This window comes from Perca flavescens, chromosome 20, assembly GCF_004354835.1.
Source record: "Perca flavescens isolate YP-PL-M2 chromosome 20, PFLA_1.0, whole genome shotgun sequence".
NCBI lineage: Eukaryota > Metazoa > Chordata > Actinopteri > Perciformes > Percidae > Perca > Perca flavescens.
Window position 1 is genome coordinate 28287423 of NC_041350.1, and position 26661 is coordinate 28314083.

The 26661-nt window shown below is 41.4% G+C and overlaps 2 protein-coding genes across 7 annotated transcripts in view; one reads left to right on the forward strand and one right to left on the reverse strand.

The window, feature by feature from the left end:
* Window positions 1-3572, reverse strand: part of letm1 (leucine zipper-EF-hand containing transmembrane protein 1) — a 28931-nt gene extending 25359 nt beyond the window's left edge. For all 4 annotated transcript variants that reach the window (XM_028566764.1, XM_028566763.1, XM_028566761.1 and 1 more), the window contains exon 1: window positions 3206-3572. In XM_028566764.1, coding sequence (XP_028422565.1) covers window positions 3206-3290 — 85 coding nt within the window. In that variant the 5' untranslated portion in view covers window positions 3291-3572. The remainder of the gene's footprint in view (window positions 1-3205) is intronic.
* A 2624-nt stretch (window positions 3573-6196) lies between these two features.
* On the forward strand, window positions 6197-24971 carry nsd2 (nuclear receptor binding SET domain protein 2). Of its 3 annotated transcripts, none has more exons than XM_028565871.1 (22): window positions 6197-6354; window positions 7858-8462; window positions 8964-9132; window positions 9267-9433; window positions 11570-12004; window positions 12230-12449; window positions 13254-13363; window positions 13604-13712; window positions 13834-13949; window positions 15552-15662; window positions 15926-16052; window positions 16342-16542; window positions 17506-17685; window positions 19368-19524; window positions 19674-19876; window positions 20021-20124; window positions 20319-20588; window positions 21467-21583; window positions 21973-22114; window positions 22262-22368; window positions 24318-24513; window positions 24612-24971. In XM_028565871.1, exons 2-22 carry the CDS (start codon window positions 7887-7889, stop codon window positions 24920-24922), a joined length of 4128 nt encoding a protein of 1375 aa, XP_028421672.1. In that variant the 5' UTR covers window positions 6197-6354; window positions 7858-7886; the 3' UTR covers window positions 24923-24971. The 3 variants fall into 3 exon arrangements, with proteins under 3 accessions (XP_028421672.1, XP_028421674.1, XP_028421673.1); XM_028565873.1 differs by having other exon boundaries at window positions 15573-15662; XM_028565872.1 differs by lacking the exon at window positions 6197-6354 and adding an exon at window positions 7603-7687.
* The last annotated feature ends 1690 nt before the right edge of the window (window positions 24972-26661 follow it).

Here is a 26661-nt window from a genome sequence, read left to right on the forward strand (position 1 = left end):
CAATGTCGACATCAAGTATTTGGTCAAGAATATTGTGATATTTGATTTTCTCCATATCGGCCAGCCCTACACTAAATACGTGGCCATTGTAAGAATATTTAAATTGCTTCTTCTATATTTGTATTTATTTATCTATCTATTTGTCAGGGACAAAGCAAAAAACATTGTAACAGGTTACAATACCATGATACAGATGCATTGCATATAGGATTTCTAGCCAAAGCTATAGTCCCTGGTTGGCCTTTTCTGCATAAAAATAACATATCATCATTACAAAAAATACTTTAGTACATTGAGCACATTCTCATACATGTGACATCATATAAAATTACAATATTTACATCATATTTTCTTTATACATTTCTTTAGCTCCACAGTGGCTGGCCACTTGAAAACAAACCATAGCTTGGACTATGGACTCAAAATAAGCGTGTTTATTGGACAGCATGTAGGTAAGCTAACATCCAGGCTGCAATTGGCTTTGATATGCCGGACGTTCGGAGTATGTGGCTTTTAGTGGCTCTCAAATGTCAAGCACCCCTTTTCACAGTAGCCATACAATATGATGCTTCCCCGAGGACAACACTCAGTCATACTGATTGTTAACGCGGAATCAACTGTAACTGAAAATATGTTCAGGCTTCTCAGTGTGTGAACTGAGTTCGAATGAGAGTGGTCTAAACCACATAAAATGAGTAAAGGCTCTAAATAACTGAATAAAATCTCCGCTCCGTATTGTTGAGATGGACACTTATACCAGCGCCTCCTCTCTTTACCACAACTGAAGCTGTATGGTTTCTCCAGGAGTTTATTGACTCTGTGTTAGATAATGATATAAACTTTACTACTTCTGACCTTGCGACATTTGATTGATAACCGTTACAAATCCACTTAGCTAAGACTGCATACTGGTCAATGTTCAGGAGTCAGCGCAGGACCTAAAAGCCCATTGGTCAATGTAACTCTCGACTCAAGGCCTCAATGCATGCTGATCACTTATCCCGACACTCCAGGGGCTGCTTGTTATTAATCTGTGGGATATCTACAAGCAAGATATGATTGTACTCATAAGGGATAATGAATAACATCTCGACCAGAATAGTAGCAGTGGTTTTCCCCGCCACGCTACGGGCACGTGACAGTGCAGACATGGAAACAGAATGGGGAAAAAATAAGACCAGCATGTCTCAGGTGGAGTTATAACAGGCATTGACCTTTCCTTGTGGAAGCGCCACAATTTGTCTGATAGTCTGGGCCTAAAGCCAATAGCACAGTCTGGCCAGTGCAGACAGACAAATTCCCTTAATGACCTTCTCATTTATTTATAAGCACCGCTTTAATGCACCAACTAAGAGACATAGAGACAAAAACTATATCCTTAGGTAGCATTGTCCTCTAATATCTTCAACTCACTGACAGCTGTGATACAACCATATATGTTGTATTTGACCAACAAAAAAAAAAACGTGCAACAAAGACATATGACCCTTATATCTATGCCCAGTTAGCAAACACTGCTTATCAAAAACATGTGGTCATATTGACTAATATTGCAAAGATTAGAATACACATTCTGATTAATGAATAGCTGTTTTAACTAGGGCTGTCCTCGACTAAAGAAATTCTTAGTCGACTAACAATTATACGATTTTGTCGACTAATCGATTAGTTGATTTAATTGACAGAGCTGTGCGCTTTGAGAGGTGGTTAAGACTAGAAAAGCACAATATAAATGTACCATTAACCATCTGTAAAACTGAGTTTCTCCACAATTAATCCTGCAAAAGCACCACTTTAAATCTTGTGTTTACCATAAATGTGCTCAGAAGTTTCTTGGAAATAAGTAATTAAGCATGAATAAGCATAAAAAATGACTAATCGACTAAAGAAATCTTAGTTGACTAAGACCAAAACGACCGATGAGGCGACTAATCGACAAAGAGGTGGCAGCCCTAGTTTTAACGCCAACTATTTGCTGGTTACAGATTCACAAACTGAAAGGGCTGGATCTGTATCAGATCATAAAATGAATACTTTGTGGGGGTGTTTTGGGGGCTGTTGGGCAGACAAAGCAAACATTTATGAACTACTTTGAGCTCTGATAACTGAATAACACGACAAAAGGTGGAACAAAGTTGCCTTTGTAGTGTGAATTTGAGATTAATGTTGTTGTTTTTTTGTGCAAAGTCCCTGACCCTGACAAATAAATAATTTCATATAACGGTATACGTGCAGTTTAGTGTCCCAAATTCCCCATACAATGTCCTTATTAATTATTATTAATTATCATGAACCTGCTAAACCACCTGTGCTACCCTAACCAGTCTCAAATAAGACCCTCATCATTTGGGCTCAGTTTTTGGAAAATAATTTGGGACACTAAACTGCACGTATATACCGCATATAACATCAGCCAAAAAGGTGAGAGACATACATTGTGTATTAACCAAAAGTAAAATGTTAGTAACCAGTCGCAGTTTTGGAAAAACACACACATATCACAGTGCTCTGCATTTGCAACATTCCTGTGGCTCAACATTTCACTTCCTGGTCCAAACATAAACAGTAAACAGACCACCAAGATAAACTGTGATTCATGGTCGCAAAAACGAGGCTTTTGGGCTCAAAATGAGCACAACATATAGGCAAAGCCATAATATAAATCCCATAACTGAACGCATCTTGTTTTAGATACGGGTATTATCTTGTCTAAAACAGACGGGGACCTGCCTGCCATACACAGCGAGCATCCTCACAGTCTGCCGCGAGAGAAAGGGGGCGCTCGCCAGCGAGAACAGACGCCAGCTTGTCCTCAGATAACCTGAGTCCCAGAATCATGTTTGGCTCCTTATATTGAATTATCATCAGAAAAGGTGCGGAGTATCGAGCAGTGATACCAACACTAAGCCCTACATGCAATACGACCTTTCTACAAAGTATTAACTGGTTTGTAGCTTATAATAATACATGATAGACGGTGGTGTGTCAGGCTTAGTTATCCTGTCACCTTGAGTCATCCACCATCTTCCTAAAAAAACCCAAACAGGGCCACCCCAGCAGCAGCAGCAGCACCACCTGCCTCTGTGAATACATGACTCCCCGTGATGCTAAGTTAAATGTTAGCTTTGTTTCGTCGCCATGGACATAATAAACAGTGAGTTAACTACCTAGGCAGTAACAAACATAGAACATATAGAAGCCTTACCTTTGCCTTTCCTGAATTCGTTCTTTAACGACCTGGACGTTTTCACTAAAGGTGCTCGAGACCTCGTAAATAGGATTAACGCCATGCGGAAGCTTTCTGTTTAAATTAGCTCGCTAACGTTAACGGTTACCTTTAACAGTTACAGTAAGTTACAAGATAGGCAGCCGGTATGCTAGCCACTGTTTGTTCAAGATGTCAAAACGAAATGAACCGCTAACGTGGTACATAGAAACAGCAACAAAAGCCTTTTAACAAGCTACGACGCATGTATTATTGTACATCGGAAAATTGAGATCCATGTCATGCCCTTCCCTTCTACGTAGACGACAGCTAACCGAACCAGGCTCCCAAGTGACGTCAAACTGGCGTTGTGTTTGTTTTTAAGCAGCTTGCGATGTACGATGAGGAAAGACTTCCGGTATATTTATAAAATAAAAGCCCGTGTAGCCGAGTTACAGTTGGAGTCTGTAGGGCGTTGGTTGCAGGGCTTAAAAAGTTATTTCAGTCCAGTTCATGAATTGATGGATAGGCTAGTACAGTTGAAATTGTGTTGAGACCTAATGCAAAATCAGTTCACAATACTGACATATTTTGTGATGCTGGGAATGGATAAAATAACCTGACAAGGAATGTCTTTTTTGCCTAATCCAGTGTGATTAAATACCTGACAACTTAAGGTGCTTTGTTGATGCAAAAAACAACAACACATAAACATCCAACATTGTTACAAAAACAAATATATATCATATTGACTAATATTGCAAAAATTATATAGCCTATTCAATACTTATTTTGACAATGAATGATGTCTGTCTGGGGCAATGCTTGAATAGACTTAACAATGGTAAAGTATGAGCAAAGTAAACTAAATCAATCACTGTGAACACAAGATGAGGTTTTTGTCTTTTTCCTAATATACTTGTTGCATTTTCGCACACCTGTCTTCAGTAGTGGTGTCAAAGATAGCATATTTGAATGATCCCCAAACCAGCAGGATACTGTGAGTGAGGAAAGCTAAAAAGCTGCATTTGCCCCTTACTCATTACTGTCTGAGGGAGGGTCCTGTAGCCCAACTTTACAAATAACTGTGGTTGCACAAGGCAGCTTCCAACTGTGAATGTGTAGTTGTGGGATATGAGCAAAAATCATTGCTTGAAACTTCCATGGATAAATAAAGGGAATACAAATAAAAATAGGCCACCAATGCCTACCACACAATGACCAATAACTGCATTTATTTATTACAGGGACAGTGCATATTAATAATTATTTCTGTTAATATGCCAGAGTTAGCCAAAAAGCTATTTTTCATCTGCAGTCCCTAGACACAATACATTTAGTAAAAAGTACTATTAAGCTAAAATGTACAATAGAAACATAGCAGACCAACAATCAGACAAACATCAGACAAAGACATGAACACATGCACACACACAAGGCATGAAGCCGGCAGGGGGCAGCGAGAGCAAGTCAAGAAGTTAATGGTAATGTTGACAGCTCTGATTATCAATGAGCCATTTCTTTAACTGGATCTTGAAGGTACTATATGTGTTTAGATTTCTGATGGTTATGGGGGTGATTTTCCACTCAGTAGCTGCTCGAACAGAAAAAGCAGTTTGTACAAATACACTTTTCCTAAATGGAATGATACAATCCCCCCTCGCTGCACCTCTGGTTCTGCTGTGATCAGCTGTTCGGATGTTGACCTTCTGGTGGAATTTTATAGACAATTTTAAGTTTGCGCTGTTCTTCCTAATTGTGACTTCCAGTTTCAAAACAATTATTTGCAATTCCCAGCATACCAGCATTGTGTTAAAGTCTGCTTCCCCTTTTTTTTAACCTGAACCCAACCTGGCCTAACCCCAATAGTTGTCCTTAGGTTTGTTGAACCTCAACTTAAATTTAGCCCTATCCAACTGTTATCTCTGCAAAGCCTAGCCACTAGCTTATCAAAACCTCTCGCCCAAATGACACTGTTCAATGTTGAAACAGACTTCAACACAAGACCAGTTCCCTATGACTACATGTCAAGAATTACACCATGTATTCATTGAAGTAACCAACATATTGTTTTTCTAATTACCTTGTGAAAATTACTATTTAATTTTTAAACATAGGAAGAAATGATATGCCCCTATGTTCATTACTCATCAACTGTCATTCAGTGCAGTAATATTGCATCAAGGATGTTGGCTTATAATAATCAAATCTGTTTTATTTTGAAAGGCAAACGTTTGCAGGAAGTGGGTTATATTATTTTGTGTAAGTATCACGCCCCATAACATCCTCTGCTGGTACTGCAGCTTCAATTTGCTGTACAGTATTTTATGTGGAGCAAAGGAAGCATCTGAGCCTGTTCTCTGCCATAACCTTTACTCTGAGGCAAAGGTTTCAGTTTTTAGTTTCATATTGTTTTCTGTGAACTAACATGAAACTGTTTGGACTGACTTCAGACAGACTATTATGACTTATTCTTAATGTAGGCTACTATAGCGGTTGTGTCATATTTTATATCCCCATCAATCCAACCCTCTCCCCTTCGAAAATCAGCCTACCAACTTAATAAAATACATCCATGCTCCCAACCTTTTATTATTATTTTATTTTGCACACTGGCATAATGTTTTTTTTTTATTATTATTTTTACTTTTTATCTGTTACTGTAATGGTGATGTGGTTTAGGGGAAACTAATTTGACCGCAATACAAAATATGCATTTAAACGTTAAAGATACATAAGTTACAGTACATACAGTAGTCACAAAATATGCATTTAAACCTAAACGTTATACGTTTGATGACATATGTTAGTCACAGCTCGTTTATATTATTTTTTGTAAGAAACAAAAAAACATATATACAGCGAATGTAAGCACTAACGATTGAAAAATAATTTAGAAAAGTCGTTAAATGATGTCAAAACAGACGGGAGACACCAGGGTTAGCTACTTCCTACGGTTGGGTTTTTTGAAAGGACCGGTTGGAGCCTCGCTCTGCTCCCGACCAATCGGAAGTGAGTATTTTTCGCGCTGGTTGGCCGGAGAGTTTGAGTTTCCCGCAAGCTTTTGATTCGACTTGAATGAAATCCTTCGCTTTACAGGATGAATGCGGACATTTTCCCCCTTTAACGACCGAGAGGAGATTCAACAGGTAAATACAAAGAACCGGTCTTTCATGTTATTGTCAACCATGAGGATATTAACCGGTATTAGTTTTTCGCAAGTACACTTTTTCGCCCCGACCATCCATTTTAACAAGAGGGGACCCGCTTACTAGCTGACTGTGCTAACGTTAGTACAATTTGACTTGGCTTCAATGGTACTCTGGTTAGCTTAAGCTAGCACTGTTAGCATTTTTGAAACGAGCTGTCATGGCGCCTACAAATTGAGAATATCGGTGAAGCAATAGCGAAACAGTTTAAACACACTACCGCAATCATCCAGCCTTACGCTCATTTATTTATTCACGTATTTGCTTTAATCGAGTAACGTTTGCGTAGTTTGTAGGATAACTGCATTTAGCTAGCTTCTGGGTGGCGGCTTTGACTATTTGCTGGAATGCGGCGTAATGGCTGACTGTAGCAATGACAGAGATGCGGTTGTAACGTTACGGTTTATGGGGAAATGATTGTCCATGCCTGGGATCCGTGAGATTCCCACATCGTGGCTTCCGCTTCAGATTATAGTCGGAGCCCTTTTCGTGCATGACATGATAGTGAAACCTCTGGCTAAAGATGCTATTTTACAGGTGGCCGTCAGAACACTTCGTTGCACACGTTATTGGTTAACTTTATAATGACTAAGCGATTGTTAAAAAAAAAACGCTTGAGTTATTGACGTTACTGTAACGTACTGTTAACTAGACAGTCATCTTGTCGTTACATTACAACTAGTGTTAAGATAATTGGTGTTATCTTGTCACTTAAACTACAGTGTAACAGGCTTAGGCTTTAACTGAAGTGGGATACAGTAATTCGCACTCCAATAGCACATTGCTCCGACTTGTCAGCTGCTTCCATTTCCGCGGCTTTTCTATGGTTACGCTGCACAGCTAGCCACCCACTTACTGGGCATTCGCTGCATGCGAGAGAGCCTGCAGCCAGCCTCTTTACATTCTCCCCACCGCTTTTCCAGACTGCAGCTAGTAGCTAGCTTAATCCGTTTTCAGGAGAGAGCCAACTTAAAATTGTAGCGGTAAGAGGTTTTCCACCAGCGCTGTTTTTTTTATTATTCGCATGCATGGATGTAATCGAGAAAGGGTTTGACTTGACCCCGTTTACATTAGTTATGGTCAAAGTAAAGGTCTGGATATAATTGAGGCATTAGTATTCTTTGACTATACAGAGGTATTATTGCATTCGACATTAGGTCACTCTAGTCGCTCGACTTTAATATTAAAAACTACGCGGCTAGAACATTCCGTGACAGGTGCCGTTCTTTTTTCTGTCGCCTTCAAGCTCTCTGTTCGTGCTCTGCTGGAGCAAGTGAGTGCCATTTTGTAAAATGTGTAACGTTATGCTCATAGGATTCACATCCCAGAATGCCATTCTTACAAATTGCCAAAATGAAGAGCACGGAAAAAAAATAATTGCATGATGTGTTAATGTTTTGTGATGAAACCTGTGGAATAAGAAGTTTCTGTCCTGTCCTGTAGCTCAGTGATCCTGGAGGGGGTTAGTTGGGATGGACAGCAAAGGTAGCTCCCTGCCTTCAATGCCTGAACCAGCCAACCCGATCAGCATGAAGCAGCCGCCAGAGTCCCTCAGTGTACGGAAAGGTGGTGGGGACATGAGCAGTGACCCTGCTTTACTAATGGACAAAGCTGCTGCCCAGCTGGCCGCCACGCTGCAAGACGGCGCCCTTCAGAAGATGGCTGGCCACAGTCACAACAACCACAGCCACGAGAGGCTCAAAGACCTCACCTCCCGTGTACTGAATGGGGACCAAGACGCGCTGCCTAAGCTTTGTGCCCCAGAGCCACCTATGCTGAAGGGCGCTGAAGCCCCTGCTACCAATGGCACCCACCAGCACAATTGCACTCCTGATACTGAACATGAACTGAAGGTGACGATACCCCAGGTGGTCGAGCAGCCGGTGTTTGAGCCATGCCGTGCCAAGGGGACGAGTTTGGCTACAGCCACCGAAGGTACTATATCTGGACCAGAGAAGAGAAAGGACTCTAAGAAAAGGAGGGGGGGACCTCACAATCCAAACCTCAGTTCCTCTGTCATCCCCGTGGAGCCAGGAGCAGCTCATGAGGTTTTGCTTTTATTCCTACTTTTAAGGAGAAAAACTATCAATATTTTTGTCTGAGGCAAATACATAAACTGCAATGTAAAAACTGCAATATGTCTAGCTAATGCTGGTTTAGAGACAAACATGTGCATGTGACCAAACAGTACAGGCCTCCAATGGACAGTTGAGTACACAGTGAATATTGACTAATAGATAGTTTGTTTGATCTGGGAACGTTCAACAATTTTCCCACATACCTTGGGGAAATTATTGCTTGATATAAAGTAAATAAGATTTCCACATAAGCTTAAAAATGTGGGGAATTGATAGAAAATGTGCACATATTTAAACTTAAATGCACAGCTGATAGTTTGACCCAATTTATTGTATGTATAATTGTAGGCCAATACTTGCCGGTGTAAAATACTGGTAGTGATGCATATGTGTCTGAAAGGAAGGAAAAGGTGTCAGAACTTTGATTAGTTTTTATTTTTACCTATTGATTAACTTCTTTCTCTTCTCCAGTCTGATCTCATCCCAGAGTTGACGCAGGAGGATACAGAAGACTCTCCTCTGCTGATCCGTTTTTCTGTTGGGGATTTGGTTTGGACCAAGGTGTCAGGATACCCCTGGTGGCCTTGCATGGTGACCACAGACCCAGAATTCAACAATCACATCAAACCGAAACAGAAAGGTGAGATACAGTCTCACCACCTGCATCAATTTAACTTTGCTTTACGTGATGTGTTTACAAGTTAGTCTGTTTTTATACCATTATTTATTTGTATTTTATGTTTTTTTTTTTTTTTTCTTGTTTGCTTTTTTTAGCTGTCAACAGCAGGTCGGGCCTCCTTTACCATGTGCAGTATTTTGGAGACGCCCCGGAGAGGGGCTACATCTTTGAGAAAAACATGGTGTCCTTCACTGGGGAGGATCAGTACCAGGAGCTTAGCCAGGGCAACAAACCGCCAGCCTCCCGTGTCCTCCACAAAAAGGTAAATCGGCTTCTTCTCCTATGTGATGACCGTACGTATCGGCCAGTAGAGAACGTGGTTTTCTGTTTGAAAAGACTTTGCTCAGAAGCCTTGCAGTATTAAAACTTAAACACTTAAAAATAATTATACAAAGTTCTCTCTCTCGTCATGACATTTTTAGAAAGTTGAAGTGCATTCCAAATGAAAAATCAGGCAATTCCCTAAACCTCAAGCCCATTATATTAGCAGCCATTTTCTCACCATCAACAAACGAGAAAGGAATCATGTTTACAACACACAAATCTGTGCAGGTACTTTTTTTGCCATGGTTGTTATCAGGTCTTTTCCTACACCTGTCACATGCTGCTAATCAAGTATGTACTCTTGGTTTTAGATATTGGCCAACGTGTAAAAACAAGTATTTGTTTTTATAATTGCATTGTCTCGGCAGCGACATGTGTTCTCTGGTTGAAAACGATGGTTAAACATTACCACTGCGCTGTGTCTTTTGTACAACCCCAAATCAGAAAAAGTTGGGACAGTATGGAAAACGCAAATAAAAAAAGAAAGTAGTGATTTCTAAATGTACTTTGACTTGTATTTCATTGCAGACAATGTGAACACAAAATATTTCATGTTTTGTCTGGTCAACTTAATTTTATTTGTAAATATACATCCTTTCCTGTCATTCAGACCTGCAACAGATTCCAAATAAGGTTGGGACAGGAGCAATATAGGGCTAGTAATCAGGTAAGTTGGTTAAATAATGATGTGATTTAAAACAGGTGATGTCAACAGGTGATTGTAATAATGATTTGGTACAAAAGCAGCATCCAAGAAAGGTCTAGTCCTTTAGGAGCAAAGATGGGCCGAGGATCGCCAGTTTGCCAACCAATATGTGAGAAAATTATTGAAATGTTTAAAAACAATGTTCCTCAAAGAAAGATAGGAAGACATTTGCTTATTTCACCTTCAACAGTGCATAACATAATTAAAAGATTCAAGGAATATGGAGGAATTTCAGTGTGTAAAGGACAAGAGCGCAAGCCTAAGCTGACCAACCGTGATCTCCGATCCCTCAGGCGGCACTGCATCAAGAATTGTCATTCATCTATAAGCGATATCACCACATGGGCTCAGGACTACTTTGGCAAACCTTTGTCAAGTACCACAATACGTAGTTACATCCACAAATGCCAGTTAAAACTGTACTGTGCCAAAAGGAAGCCCTATGTTAACAGTGTCCAGAAGCACCGTTGACTTCTCTGGGCTCGGAGGCATCTGGGATGGACCATCACACAGTGGAAACGTGTACTGTGGTCTGATGAATCAGTATTTCAGGTGTTTTTTGGGAGAAATGGACGCCGTGTGCTCCGGACCAAAGAAGAAAAGGATCATCCAGACTCTTACCAGCAACAAGTCCAAAAGCCAGGGTCTGTCATGGTATGGGGTTGTGTCAGTGCCCTTGGCAAAGGTAACTCGCACTTCTGTGATGGCACCATTAATGCTGAAAAGTACATAGAGATTTTGGAGCACAATATGCTGCCTTCAAGAAGACATCTTTTACAGGGATGTCCATGCATATTTAACCAAGATAATGCAAAACCACATTCTGCACACATTACAAAGTCCTGGCTGCGGAGGAAGAGGATACTGGTACTTGACTGGCCTGCCTGCAGTCCCGACCTGTCTCCAATAGAGAACGTGTGGCGCATTTTGAAGTGCAAAATGCGACAACGAAGACCCCGTACTGTTGGCCACTTTAAGACTTGTTAGCAGCAAGAATGGGACAAAATTACACCTGAAACACTTCATCACTTGGTGTCTTCAGTCCCTAAACGTCTTTTAAGGGTTGTGAAAAGGAATGGCAACGTTACAAAGTGGTAAATGCTTTACTGTTCCAACTTTTTTGAAATTTGTTGCAAGAACCAAAATAGGAATTTTGTTTTTGTTTTTTTGAAAAAAAAAAAAAAAAAGTCATGAGAAACGCGTTAAATTATGTGCTGTTGTATTGTCTTCAATGAAATACAAGTCAAAGTACATTTAGAAATCACTACTTTCTTTTTTTATTTGTGTTTTCCATACTGTCCCAACTTTTTCTGATTTGGGGTTGTAACTTGTCGTATAACTTTGCAATTTTCTCCCTATGCCATGCAGACAGCGCCCTCTGTGCCCCTTAAACTCCAGGCTCAGTGGAACATGGGCATCATTCAGGCCAAGGAGGCCTTCAGCATGTCCCTGGATGAGCGCGTGGTGAACTTCACGTTTCTGTATGACGATGACGGGCCTCATCTGAACCCCTGCATACTGGAGAAGTTGAAGCCACAGCAGAAGAGCAACGAGATGGACCAGGAAACCGAGTCTAGACTTAGCCCAGATCTCCACTCCCCGCTGGTGGGCCCTACCAACGAGCCCGCAGCCGCCCCTCAGTCCCAAGACAGCACTTCAACCGGGAAAAAGACCCAAGCATCCAGAACAAAACTCAACTGGCAAAGAAGGGGCAAAGGCCATCTTAATAATTTCCTCTCGAAAAAGCAATTGAACAACACAGTTTCTTCAAAAGAAATGCTTCAACTGCTGCCGACCTCACAGGTTAGGATAACTCACTAAAGTGTATAATCAGGAGAAGGCTTGTGTGTGTGCGCATCATTTGTAGTTCTTTTCGAAGTGAGATGTGGCTAGATGCTACTGTACAAACAGGAGGAACATGCAAAGTCCATTCGAAGAACGGTCGAATAGTTCCCAGTGAATATCAAATGGTATCTTTGCTTGAAATGCCCATTGCTACATTTAATACATTTGGTTCTTTCTTCATAGGATCCCACCACTTCTGCACCAGATCTACAAGCTGAATCAGTCATACCTCAGAAGAAAAAGAGGAGACCCAGACAGGCACAGTCCTCCACAAAGACAGTGAGGAGAAGGAAAAAACCTGCAACGGACAAGACTTCTGACCCTGGGAAGAAAAGGAAACCAAAGCTGGTTTCTTCGACGGACGATATTGCTGAACCAGTCTCACTTCCAGTTTCGCTTCCAGGTTGGTTGAAAGTTGAAACCCAGGCTGGGTGGTTAAATCTGGCCTTGGCTGGTATGTGTTTACCAGAGCTGTGGAATCTCCTGCTTTAAATTGCCACATGTGGCTAGTAAAATAGCAAAGTGGTTGGATTATTGTGGAATGTATCCCTTAACGTGAACAGTATATTTAAGAATGCCCCCTCCTGATTGTATAAAGAGGGTACATTTTTGTTGTGGGACTGCTAAAACCAAGTAAGCTGTTTATCCTTGATAGCACTGAAAATTAGAAATGCAGAGAATTGATCCAAAATGCTGTTTGATAGTTGTGTGTTGCCTTTAATTTGTTCACGTACACCAAAATCTCATTTGTACAGATCACATTGGGTGCATGTTACTATTTATAAAGCATAGCAGAAGTTTAAAATGATAATTTGTAGAATTACTAAAACAAACAACTAATACTAATAATCCTTAATCTGTTTAATCAATAAACATTGTAATACATATCTAGCTTTGTTAATTAATTTTTCTTTCTAAAGAGCCTTTTTCTTGTAGTTTTACAAAGTGAAGAAATGGCAAAAAAAAGATTTGTCTCATCCAAGTAAACAAAGAATGAGACATTTCTTCCTTAAGTGGTGTCTGGCAATTTAATTTTTTCCTTTTTTTTATTTTATTTATTTTTTTAATATATTTTATTTAGCCCACTTAAGTACTTGGCACATTGTGGGAGACAGCTTTGGAAATTCATCATCAAGCTACTCTAAAAGCTGCCAGAAAATATTGTTTATAGGGTGTTGGATCTTTTTAACATTTTTGTTGTTTTTAGTCAAGAGACAGCGAAAGAAGACCTCTGAAAGGCCACCAACAGACGCTACGGCAGATAAGGTTCAGCAGCCTAAAAAGAGACGTAAAACAAGCAAAGATGCTGCAAAACAGGTGAGGTTTCCATCAGGTGCAGTGTTATTTCAGACCCAAACCTGCCCCTGTTCTTGCAAAGTAATTGCTGGCGTTGAGGAGGACCTCGCTGTGGAGACTTTGTCTTTTTATTTGCTAAGTAAGCTACTAACAAAAACAATGTTTAACTATCGATTTTAGTTGTGATGCATCATCTTAAATCTTTATCTTTGCAATAAGATGTTGACTTTCTTGTGTTTTCACATCCACAAACCTTACCAGGCCTCGACTTCAGAAGGAACAGACAAAAAGCAGAGAAGAAGGAAGAAAGCTGACAAAGACGTAACTGAAACCAAGAAGAGACTAACCAAGTCGAAAGCTCTCCTCACTGGTAAACCATCCTGTTACGTCTGTATTGAAGAATAACATTGCTTTCTTCGGTTTCTCTTCTAACTTCCCATCTGAAACATCTGTTATTTGTCATATTTCAAACACCTTTTTTCTTCTTACAGATGTCCAAGACGCAGAGAAACCAAAGCGTAGGAGGAAAAGGAAGCAGGATGGAGAGAACCAGGCCACGCCCCCCAAGGCAAAGAAGAGGCGGGCCTCCCCGTGTCCTGATCCCGAGGTATGGGGGGAATAACCTCACATCCGTCTGATATTTACTAGTAACAAACTATTGGGTTCGGTCTTAATTTCTATCATTGTACACGGGCTCGGGCCGGACTGGGGCTTACGCTCTGAGTTGCGCGGTAAATGAGCGGTCAGGTGATGCCTTTCGATTAGTACGAAAATGGATGCTGAGGAGGTGAAACGGAGGCTGGCCTCTGGAGGACTTCTTTTATTTCTTTGTTCTAACTTCCAAGTGGCCTATAGCCTATGTTAGTCATGAATAAATTATGTTTAAAAATGTATAAATGACTCATTCTCGACAAAAGAGCTGTGTGCGTGCGCACATTTGAATAATATCGGGCTGTAAACTGGGCTTTTAAAAAGCTGTCAATCAAAATGTACTTGTCAGGCTCGGGCCCAATTCGGTCGGGCTCAGGCCTTGTTGGGCCGAACGTTTAAGGCCCAATTACAGCTCTAAGTTAGGTGGTATTATTACTAGGGCTGTCAATCGATTAAAATATTAAATTTGATTTAATAAATGATTTTTCATAATTAACTCTCAATCACACATTTTATACCTGTTCTAAATGTACTTTGAAAGTGATATTTCTCATGTTTTTAATGCTCTTATCTACATGTGAGTGGACAAATAATCTTGCTCTATGTAGATGTTTATTATTATTATTATTATTATTATTATTGCAACAATGCAAAACAATGACTGTCTAGAATATTGCGAATATGGCGAACTCAAGCCCATCACGCTACAACAGACGGGCACATTGACCTGAATGGAACACTACTTGGTAATACTGACACAATGTAGTGTCCCACTTTACACGTACAACGGTAGCAGCTCAACACAAAACAGTGGAGCTTGTGCATTACAGCAACAGCTAAATGTAACAATGTCATTGTGTTTAACCTCGTGGGAAAATAAAGGCTCCCAAAACCTCCCCTTCTACTACGTGGGATGGCTTGGTGGAGGCTATGTGCAACACGGGCCATATGCTCCAACGGGAGTTGCCTGGCAGTCATGTTCGGTGCACTAACAGCAGTCAGTGTTCTGACTTTATGTTCAAGTCCTACTGTCTGGCTACTTGCAGAAATGCCCCTCCTCTATCTTCATAACAGTCGAAGCATGCGACCGAAGTTCCCACTAGGGGTCAAAATAATGTGCCGTAACCCCGAGGTAACTGATCACTGAGAGAAATCTCCGGTGAGTGCAGCGCTGCATCGCCTTCTGATTTCCCAAACTACGGATCGGCTCTGGGGACCACATTACAGAATGCACGTTTGTTAATAGCGTGTCAGAAAATGTAGTGGCGCTAAATGGAATTTGCGTTAACTTGTTATGATCGCGTTCATTTTGACACCCCTAACCAGCCTGTTATCAATGGTCGTGAGACCTTTTTTATTTTCAAATCAAAGTACAGGCCCATTTCCCCCTTTTTAAAGAGCAGAACTCATTTTGGCAGTTTTGATTTAATTACTTTCCTTTGTCACTGAGGTCTGTTGAAAATAAATCGATTTTAGGTAATTGTTAATCGTTTTGCAGATGGTGTGAATGAATGGCTATAGAATTGTTATGAATCACAATTGTCTAATTCATCCAAAGTTCACCACACGTTTGCTGCAGGGCTCTGGGAGTGAAGGACGTCCTGAATCTCCGTGTGACAGCTTAGACGGGACGAAGAAGGGCGAACGGAAGAAAGAGTTTGTCTGCCAGGTACGATGCCTCTTAAATATTTTATTTTCCTTAATTTGAAAAAGCTGCATCACCTGTTATGTTTTTTTTATCTATCTATCTGAGTGTTTTTAAATAAGCAAGCATGCTAGATCACATATTCTTGTATAATCATCTGTGTAATATAGACATTTTTTCTAAATTTCAAATGTTTTTGGTTTCTCACACGTCCCAGTTAATGTCTCTAGTTCTCCTGATTACCATGTCAATCTCTGACCAAAACGTCTGTATTTTATTTCCTGCAGATGTGTGAGCAGGCTGGCGAGGACTTGGTGCCCTGTGAAGGCCAGTGTTGTGGGATGTTTCACCTCCACTGTCTGGGCCTGTCACTCAAACCTGACGAGAAGCTTCTGTGTCAGGAGTGCAGCACAGGTTAGAAGTTCACGCTATGTCCAGGGAACAGCGTTTGGTCAGTTATTTAATCTTATAAGTGACCTCTTGCTGCACTACTTACAGTTGTTGACTAATATAAAAGTCTAAGCAAGTCCTTTTTAATCATGTTAGGAAGTCATCTCTTTTTTTCCTTCTAATCTATGCATGTTATATCTTCAATATAATCATGTTATTTGGTTTTCTGCTCCGTGATAACAGAAGTAACGTTTGTAATTATTACTGTCAATTTCTTTCCTCCTTTTGATTCTCTTCCTGTTTCTCCTCTCAGGAATTCACTCGTGTTTCAGCTGTAAGCAGTCGGACGGGGTGATGCGTCGCTGCCACGTTCCGCACTGCGGCAAGTTTTACCACGAGGCGTGCATCCGCCTCAACCCCCTCACCGTGTTTGACAACAAGGGCTTCCGCTGTCCGCTCCACACCTGCCTGAGCTGCCACTACGGCTGCCGCACCAAGCAGAAGTCCACCAAAGGTGAGGCTCTGCAGCACATTAGGGGTGCATTGGACCACAAAACTCGCGGTTCAGGTCGGGTTCAGCACAAAAAAAGGGGGGGAAATTGGTTTTGTTTAAATGCTTTCCATTTGGGCTCCCAGATAGCTCCGTTGGTAAAGCAGGAGCCCATATATAGAGGTTTACTCCTCGACGCAGCGGGCCCGGGTTTGACTCCGACCTGTGGCCCTTTGCTGAATGTCATTCCCCCCCTCTCTCTCCCCTTTCATTTCTTCAGCTGTCCTGTCAATAAAGACCTAAAAAATGGCCAAAAAATCACGCCGGAGTAGGGTTGGGTACCGAAACGCAACGCAAAGGGGTGCTTTAGCCCTGAGATTTCAGTTCAATCCTTTAAAGAAGTGACTTTTTTTTTGGGCTATGTGGGGAGGACAATTTTGAGTCAACTTTCCATTTTAATAGCTGTAAAGAATCATCATTATCAGCCAGCAATATCCTGAGATTTGTTAAAAAATTTCAGAATAGATCGGTTATGTATAAAACAAGGACATGATTTTGATAGTGTTAAATGACCAGAAAAGTTTCTGACTGTTAATGTAAATCATTTGAAGCTCACAGTTAAAAGCATGACATTTAAAGATAAAAACTAGTTGAAGGAAAATTTATTTATTTGGAGAAAGTGGTCTCCAACTACAGCCAGGCCACATTTTGAGAATTAAACTCAATGAAAAGAAATCCTGCATTGTTGCTTTTTCTATTTATGATACATATTACCTAGTGAGCATTTAATGTGGTGGCCATGACCATTTTTAAATATGATGCAGCCACCCTTCATACAGTTTGTGACAGAACAGAATAAGCCTAGTATTGTAGACTTAAAGCAGACCAGTTCAACAGCACTTATCTTCAGGCATTTTTGGCCACTTGTACTTTTTCTGAGTGATGTAAATCTCTAATCTGGGGTCCCTCTCGCTCTCCGTACTGCAGGTAGGTTGATGCGTTGCCTTCGCTGCCCTGTCGCCTACCACGTTGGTGACCTGTGTGTTGCCGCCGGCAGTGAGATGATCACCAACACCGCCATTATCTGCACCAACCACTTCAACGCCAAGAAGGGCTACAGCCACCACAGTCATGTCAACGTCAGCTGGTGCTTCGTCTGCTCTAAAGGTTTGATACTTCTCCTCTCATCAACATGGAGGCCAGTTACCAATAGCCATATAGTGATCATTTGTTTGGTCTACTTAGCCAGTTATTTGCGCATGTCACCTGAGAAAGCCCCGTGGTGAGGAGCAGAGCACAATAGTGCTTTTCAGGTGTTGCGCTAATCACTCCGCCCAAGTAGCAGAAGTAGCAGTATGTATACGGTTAGAAGATGGCTGTGTCTCATGTGACTTTGTTATTTGTACACGCTGTGAGTATACAAATCACAACATGTAAATAGGAACATGTTGGCGTTATTTTGTCACTTATTGGGAGCAGTAGGCTAGATGGAGCCGGTTACCTCCAGCATCTGTGCTAAGCTAGGCTAGCGGTGGGTGCGTCAGACAGTTACAACACACACGGAGATTAGAAGGGTATGTATGGACTTATCTAACTCTAAAGCTAAAGTCCCAATAAGTTGGCCTGTTCCTTTTAAGGATCTTCTTGTGCTGTTAAAAATAAAAACTAATTCCAGCTGTATAATGGCAGGTTTAGGGAATTTTGATCACAACCAGACCTCTTCACTCGTTGACTTTAACCAGACTTTGACTAGAACCACTGTGAGAAAAATCTGTCTTGTATGTTTATGAGGTTTCCCTCAGGCTATTGTTAACCCTTGTGTTGTCTTCCATCAACCTTTTTTTTCCAGTTTTTTAGTTTTTTTCCAATGTTTGTTAAATTTGTCTTCTACACACTTTCAGCGCTTATTTCTACGTCCCATATTTTCATATATAAAACAAAAATTTCAAACGGGTCAATTTGACCCAAAGGCAACACAAGGGTTAAGCGACACAGATCCTGATGCACTGAATCAGTTTAGTTGGTAGATATGGGCAAAAAAAAAAAAAAGAAATGGCTGCACTTATAAAAGATTGACAATATGCTGAGTTTTAAACTGCACCACCACTATTTTTTTTTCCTAAAAATGTATTAAATAAAACAATGTATTCATTTTTTATTTTTTTTTATGTTAGTGGAGGGGGGTCTTTATTTCAGGCTAAGTGGCTGGACACCCTGCTTTTAATATGATGTAATAGCTCTACAGAGAGTAGTAGAGCAAAGCATAATAATTAGTATCTCCTCAGTCTATAAAGGGTAATAAGGAAATCATTTTGGCACAGCCAAGTGCACTGGAGCTGTACAGGGTGTGGAGCTGTTAATCACTCATTCAGTACTGCTGCTGAAAATCAGAAGAAATGCTGAACTGCAGGAGTCCTGAGAATCCTTTTTTAGTTGCACTCACAGCCAGTTCTGCAGGGATGGCTGTAATTTAATGTGCGAGTTATTTTCTGACTTTGTGTAAGATGATACTGAACCCCAGAAAGCAAGCCAGTTGTAGAAATGTCAAGCTTGGATTGACAAATAAGTTACATTTTTGGTATGAAAATGAATACTAACTTAATGATTTAGGTTTTGTCCATCCATCCATCCATCCATCTTCGTCCGCTTATCCGGTGTCGGGTCGCGGGGGGAGCAGCTCCAGCAGGGGACCCCAAACTTAGGTTTTGTCATCAATGCAAAATCCAGTAAAAGTGCCCCCCCCCCCACCGTATTAACTTTCACAGATGACCACTATAAGTGGAAACTCTCTCTGCAGCTTTGATGCTGCTGACTTGTAACTAAACGTTTAAATTGATCTGGTGTTGCAGGAGGCCAGCTGCTGTGCTGTGAGTCTTGTCCTGCAGCTTTTCACCCCGACTGCCTGAACATCGCTATGCCTGATGGGAGCTGGTTCTGCAACGACTGCCGGGCCGGAAAGAAACCCAAATACAGAGACATCATCTGGGTCAAACTGGGAACCTACAGGTCAGAGAAACTGATCCCTAATTCAGTACCGTTGCATTTTCTATCTTTTTAAAATTCAACCCAAATGGCTGCGTTTCTTCTTGTTCTCTATTGTGACCTAGACTCTGAATAAATATCTTACACCTGCTCCGGCCTTTTTACTTCTTCAGGTGGTGGCCTGCAGAGATCCACCACCCCAGAAACATCCCCACCAACATCCAGCACCTTCGCCACGAGATCGGAGAGTTCCCAGTCTTCTTCTTCGGCTCCAAGGACTACTTCTGGACCCACCAGGGTCGGGTGTTTCCATACATGGAGGGAGACCGGGGCAGCAAGTACCAGAGGACCGGCATCGGCAAAGTCTTCAAGAATGGTGACGAGCTAAACTAGGAATACACTTTTTTGGCCATTTCCGTAATCCATGAATAAGTCATTAAATCTCATGATAGTTGTTGAGAAGCTGTTTCCGTAGGTGAGATGGAATGTAATGAGAATCTACATTGTTTTGTTTCCTCAGCTCTGCTGGAGGCCGAAGTTCGATTCAAGGAGATAAAAATCAAACGAGAGGCCAAGGAAGCACAAGAGAACAGCCGCAAACCACCCCCATATAAATTTATCAAGGTGTGAAATCTAAAAGTGTGCATTTTTGCTTTTGTCTCTTTTTATTTATTTTTTTTATTTTTTTTTTAAAGTGAATACATGTGAAGAGTTTACTCTATTTACACTGCTTTCAATCCTTCCAGAATAGATCCTCCTTTCATGATATTGCAGTGTCCTTTTTTTCTTCTTATTTTTTTATGTTCTCCTCCTTTCAGGTCAACAAACCCTTCGGCAGGGTTCAGGTCTACACCGCAGACATTTCTGAGATCCCCAAGTGTAACTGCAAGCCGACAGACGAGAGGCCGTGCGGCTTTGAGTCGGAGTGTCTCAACCGCATGCTGCAGTACGAGTGCCACCCTCAGGTGTGTCCCAACGGGGAGCGCTGCTGTAACCAGGACTTCACCAAACGTCTCTACCCAGAGACCAAGATCATCAAGACCCCCGGCAAGGGCTGGGGCCTGATCGCTCTACGGGACATCAAGAAGGTAAAGTGGTCTTTTAGTGGGATCAGCCACTGTCTCGTGCAAATGTACATAATATCAGAAAAGATTCATCCCATTAAAAGTCGTAGTGAAAAGCTGAGGACTTGTTATGTATGTTTATCTATAATCGGGGTGGATAAAAACATCTCATGTTTTTTGCATGAGCACAGGCAGATTTTACAATATCGGTAATCATTTCTGGTATTTTTTGTTTTTGTGCAAATCCATGTTTTAGTCACTTGGAATTAGATCCATCGGCCAGTCTGATATTGGCTCATTGCAGGTACATCAGCAAACATGTCAGCTGATTAATGACAAGGAATTGAATAACCGAAAAGCCAAAGCTATGTTTATGTTTTGAAACCTTCTATCATGTGTCTATTGGAGTTGATTTAAAAAAAAAAAAAAAAAAAAAAAATTTAAGGAAACCTTATTAAAAATGTTACGGTTTCTGTAAAGAAGATTTAAAATCAGCTGATTTTATATTGTTATCCAAATTGTTTTAAACTCTTGAATATCTGACTCCTGTATGGGTCGGGCTATACCTCAAATGTTGTACTTAAGTAGAGATTTCTGGTGTTTTAAAGAAAGTTAAATCTGCCTTTTTGGCAGCTCAGCGACAGGCGCCTGCAGAAAAGTATGGATCAGGCTTGTATACAGTGTTTTCACTTTGACATTAAATGGTCTTTATCTCTATTTTAAAGTGTCCAAAAGCCATTTTAAACATCAACATTTTTGATTTAATTTAGTAAATCATACCTTCCAAGGGGTGTGGATAGTTTTTATATAAAAGCACTGTAGCCAATACCCAGATGGTTGGGAGATCCTGTGGATCAGCTCGGGACTAATATCGAGACATCGCTGGTCTGTTTCTCAAACAGGGTGAGTTTGTAAACGAGTACATTGGAGAGCTGATAGACGAGGAGGAGTGCAGGGCGAGGATCAAATACGCCCAGGAGAATAATATCACGGATTTCTACATGCTCACCATCGACAAGGTTAGTGGCCAACCCGGAAGTTGGAAGTACTTTTTTTGCTCAGCAGGGTGTCTGGGTGCTGTTTTCTCAGCAGCAGTACCACTACCTCTGTGAGCGAGAGAAACACAATGGTATTGCATTGGGAATGTTGCACCGTAGGTAACTGTAACATTACAGTAGTCAATACTACAAATCTTCCTCAGCTACAGCTGAATCCTATACATAGATCTGTTAAAAGCTAATGATATAAATAATATAATAAAGTGACTAAATGCTAATTGGGGAGCAGTAGTAGTGGTATGTAGTGCTACATACTGTAAATTGTAATGTTAACTGGGAATATAATGCACTGATGAAAGCTATAAGTTAATTTAGAGGCACCTACTCAAAATTGTCTTATTTCTTTTAAGGACCGGATCATTGACGCCGGTCCAAAAGGAAACTACTCTCGCTTCATGAACCACAGCTGTCAGCCCAACTGTGAGACGCAGAAGTGGACGGTGAACGGCGACACGCGGGTTGGTCTGTTCGCCGTCTGTGACATCCCAGCAGGTGAGGCGACTTGGAAACGAGACCTTTTTTAGAGCCTTCTCTACACGTTCCTTTCACACGTTTGAATAATAATTACATTTACAACAAAATAAGTAGCTCGAGATAGACACCTAATTGTATAACCCAGTATGTTTTTTGGTATTTCAGGGACTGAGCTGACATTTAACTACAACCTGGACTGCCTCGGGAATGAGAAGACCGTTTGTCGCTGCGGTGCTCCCAACTGCAGCGGTTTTCTTGGTGATCGGCCTAAGGTGAGCTTTCTGATCAGAGCTGTTGGTTTATCATCAAGTTGAAATGACATGGTACCCAGAATCCTTTTTTATAGAAGCATAGCAACAGTACCGTTTTTAGGACATCGACACAGACGTGTTTTACACATTCTGGGTCAGAGACCATGTCCTGGTGTTTCCTAGCCTAGAAATCTAGACTCACCCAAGTGGCAGCAAATTTATTTTGCAGCCAGGGAACCTAGGCTCTCTCTTTTGGCTTGCGAGTTGGAAAAACCAAACTGGTCAGGCCAATCACATCATGTATAGAGTCGGTGGGCGGAGCTTATGGCTGCTGCTGGGAACAGCAGTCTTCTGGAAGACTTGGAGATCAGCTTTTTTTTATTTTTTTTTTTGAGAAAAGAACAAAGAACGGCACTGAAGTAATTCTTCAAAAAGGAAGATGTGTTTGGAGTTTTGCCGACTGGATACGGCAAAAGTTTAATCTATCAACTGGCTCCGCTACCTTCTTCGTTGCTCTGCCTGGTTATAGTGCTATCCTATTGCGTGCAGAGAGAATGTGAAAGACAACCGTTTATCCCGCCCCTCGGATTGAGCTCCGTCAATGGTGAGTTCCCAGACCCAACATCTGGATGTGGGTCTGGCTTGTCAGGCTAGGTGTTTCCAGCAGTTTGAAAGACTTGAGTCGAGGCATGTTCAGGTAAAGTAGGTACATTTGAAAAAGTTAAATACAACCTCATTACAAAATAACTGCCATGTATTTAATATTACATATATGGTGATACAATATTAGTCAAAAATCAGAATTCTCGCGAGAGCACAATTTTGAATTAGCTCAGCGAGTCACTCTGGCATTCAGTAATGATGCTCATTAACTATGGCCTTGCAGCCGGGCTGCACCAATCACATCGGTGTATCTGATATAGGCGGGCCAGAGGCGAGCTAAACAGATGACGACAGTTTAATCTACCGGTTAGCTCCGCTGGTAGCTAAGCGTACGGGGCTCTGGATACGTCACCCCGTCTATTGTTGTGATTGGTCGTAGAGTTATCCAATTGCGTGCAGTGAGATTTTCAAATGCATGCTTGGTGCCGCCCCTCGAGTTGGGCCATTTTCATTACTCAGTGCCAGACCCTTAATCTTTCGGATTTGGGTCTGGATTTCCAGGCAAGGGTTGACTATAGGTGCTTTAACAAAATATTCACACAATGAGAGTTTTGATAAATAATCACCAATAATGTGGATATAATGACTAAATGGGTAGATGTAAATAATAGAACAGCTCTAATAGGCTGGTGAGTTCAGAAAATGACATCACATTACTGTAATGCAGCCCTTAAAACCAGGAGAAGACGACACTTGGGTCATATTACGATATCCAAAATCTAAGGCGGTATCTAGCCTCCCATATCGATGTCGATATATCGATATACGGTATTGTCCAGCCCTATCATTAGTGGATTCTGCAGTGTTTTTCCTTTTTTTGGACATGTTTTGAGTGAATCCACTTTCTGTCTTGCATTAGAAGATGAACTTTGACCTTCAGTTTGTTGAGGAAAAACTGTTCAGTTAAATAAATGTAATATTGGATAGGGGCACAGAGGGACATATAGACGCCGATATGTGCCAGGCATGGTCTGATACAGTTCAGGGTGTTGCATCTTCTCCATCTTTCGAAGGTGAAGCTATCTAAAATGTACCCTAATATATAAATCCTCTACGTGACCAATGTGTGTAAGTGAGGTGTAATGTCAATAAGTATGTGGAGCAGCTTTGTACTCTTATCTAATCTGATCATCTTTTGTACAGGACCTGTTTTTTGTAAAACCATTTCTGTAATATTTTATAGAATTTGTATGCAATGTTTGCCTTTTTCTAAAATACCAATAAATAGACGTATAAAAAAAATTATATAATCTTGGAAATCCATAGGCATTCATCAAATGAATCCCAACTTGGTGTCTCCTTCGCAGAACTCAAACGGTCAAACGGCCGACCCAAAAGGGAAGAGGTTGAAGAGAAAGTATAAAAGGAGGAAAACCGAAGGCAAGAAGTCTGATGATGATTGCTTCCGCTGTGGGGACGGAGGGCAGCTGGTGCTCTGTGGCAAGAAGACTTGCACCAAAGCTTATCACCTCTCCTGCCTCAACCTCACCAAGAGACCTTTCGGTAAGAACCCCCCCCCCCCTCCCGAAATACGACACGGCAGCAGCTAATATGCAGTTAATTTTGAGGTCTTTCTAAATTTTGTGTCTGTTTCCCCGCAGGCCGCTGGGACTGCCCCTGGCACCACTGTGACGTCTGTGGCAAAAACTCTGAGGCTTTCTGTCAGCTCTGCCCCAACTCCTTTTGCAGTGCTCACCAGGAGGGGGCGCTGCGTCCCTGGCCCCCCACAGGACAGCTGTGCTGCCAGGAGCACGACGAGCCGGAGGGAACAGACGACCGGGACCGCGAGCTCAACTTGGAGACTAACGCGACGCCGACGCCCGCCGCTGGCACCCAACTCCCTAAAGGCTCCAGGAAGGCAGTAGCCGGGGCCAAAACGAAAGGCTCCAAGAGGAAAGCAGCAGAGGCCTAACGGTGACCTCTGACCTTTCAGAGCCAAAAGGCCAAACTAGACTCTGATGCCTGCCCCCCCCCCCCTCCGTTCATGAACAAATATAAACCCCATGTAATAAGGTCTCTAAGACGGCAAAAATAAAGGCACTGTACATCTTCATCAGGGAAAGCCGCTGATCGCTCACATGCTTGGCAGCGGCCTCTAGCTCAGAGCTCAAATATTTTTCTATTTTTAAACATTTTCAGGTTCATTTTTTTTACTTGTCTGCACTGAGCCGAGCCCTCTGTGGTAAAGCACAACGCAGAGCGAGCGCAGGTCAGAAAACTTCAGCTAGTGGATTTCTACTCTTATTCTTCCACCACCAAACGGCATTTTTCATTTTTAGTTAGGTCTTTTTCATGTTTTTTGTTTATTTTATTTTTGGAATAACAAAAGAAACCAGTCGGTTTCTGCAGAAAAGAAAGCGAACCAGCTGGAAGTAAACCTGAGCAGCAGTGTCACCGTCTGCTAACTTGAATCTCAGCCCCCAAATCCTCCTTCCCCTCCCCGTCGCTCCACACAGACGACCTGGAACAGCAGATTTTTTTTTATATCTATATATGTGTATATCAAAGACCAAAATTATGATTACTGGAATAGTGTGAGACATCAAACAGGTTGCCAAATGGATTAGTTTTTATTTTTATATATAGTATATATATGCCAGATGTAATATGGAAACACCAAGACACTATGGATAGGCCTCAGATGACCTCTTTACTTCCGTTTTGTAGCCATAGGTTACATTTAGCTGTAGACATTCTTTTGCTATTTTACAACCTGTTTTGTTTTTAGCTCAGTTTTTGCTGTAGTTTTTTTATTATTATTTTTTGGGGCTTTTTCTGCCTTTTAATGGTCAGGACAGCTAGGTGAGAAAGGGGGGAAGAGAGGGGGAAGACCTGCAGGAAATCGTCACAGGTCGGACTCTAACCCCGGACCTCTGCATCGAGGCATAAGCCTCTCAGTATATGTGCGCCTGCTCTACCCACTGTTCCAACCCGGCCACATCGAAAATTATATATATATATATATATTTTTAGTTTTTGGTATCAGGATGCTGAATGATCTACGAGCCTTTTTTTTTTATATATATATATATATATAATATCTCCCTGCCTGTCCAGAGAACGAGGTGAGCGCTCTTAAACTGCCGTCGGACATAAAAACACTACTGGGAGGTTTCAAGTCTTTACTGCTCTCAGCTAAACCAGATACATGAAGGAATACCGATTCTTTTCTGGGGGGTTTATTAGTTGAGTTTTGAGTCCTAACCTTTTTTTAAGGTGCTTTTTTTTTTTTTTTTTTCTCTCTCTGAAGTATCTGCAATCGAAGGTACAAAGACTGAAGTTTAAATAATACACATCCAGCTGATTCCCATTTTGAAAGCCTTTTCGGTGTCACCCGGCCTGGCTTATTTTTTTTTTTATATCGATGATAAACTCATTGAGTAGTTGTAGCTGAGGTTTTAAAAAGGAAAGACCTCAAGTATTTTAATCCTCCGAAGGTTTTTAGTCTCAGAACTGCATCATGCGTGTCGTTTGATACTTCAAAAGTGGCTAACATCTTGTAACTCCAATATTTGGTCCGATTCTCCTTTTTGTAATTGGCATGAGGGTTAAGAAACTGGTAGTACATTTTAGGACCCGTCAGACTTCAGCTTTAGTCACTGTGTGGTCCGGGAGCTCCAGCTGTGCTTTACGTGTCGTGCTAATGCTGCC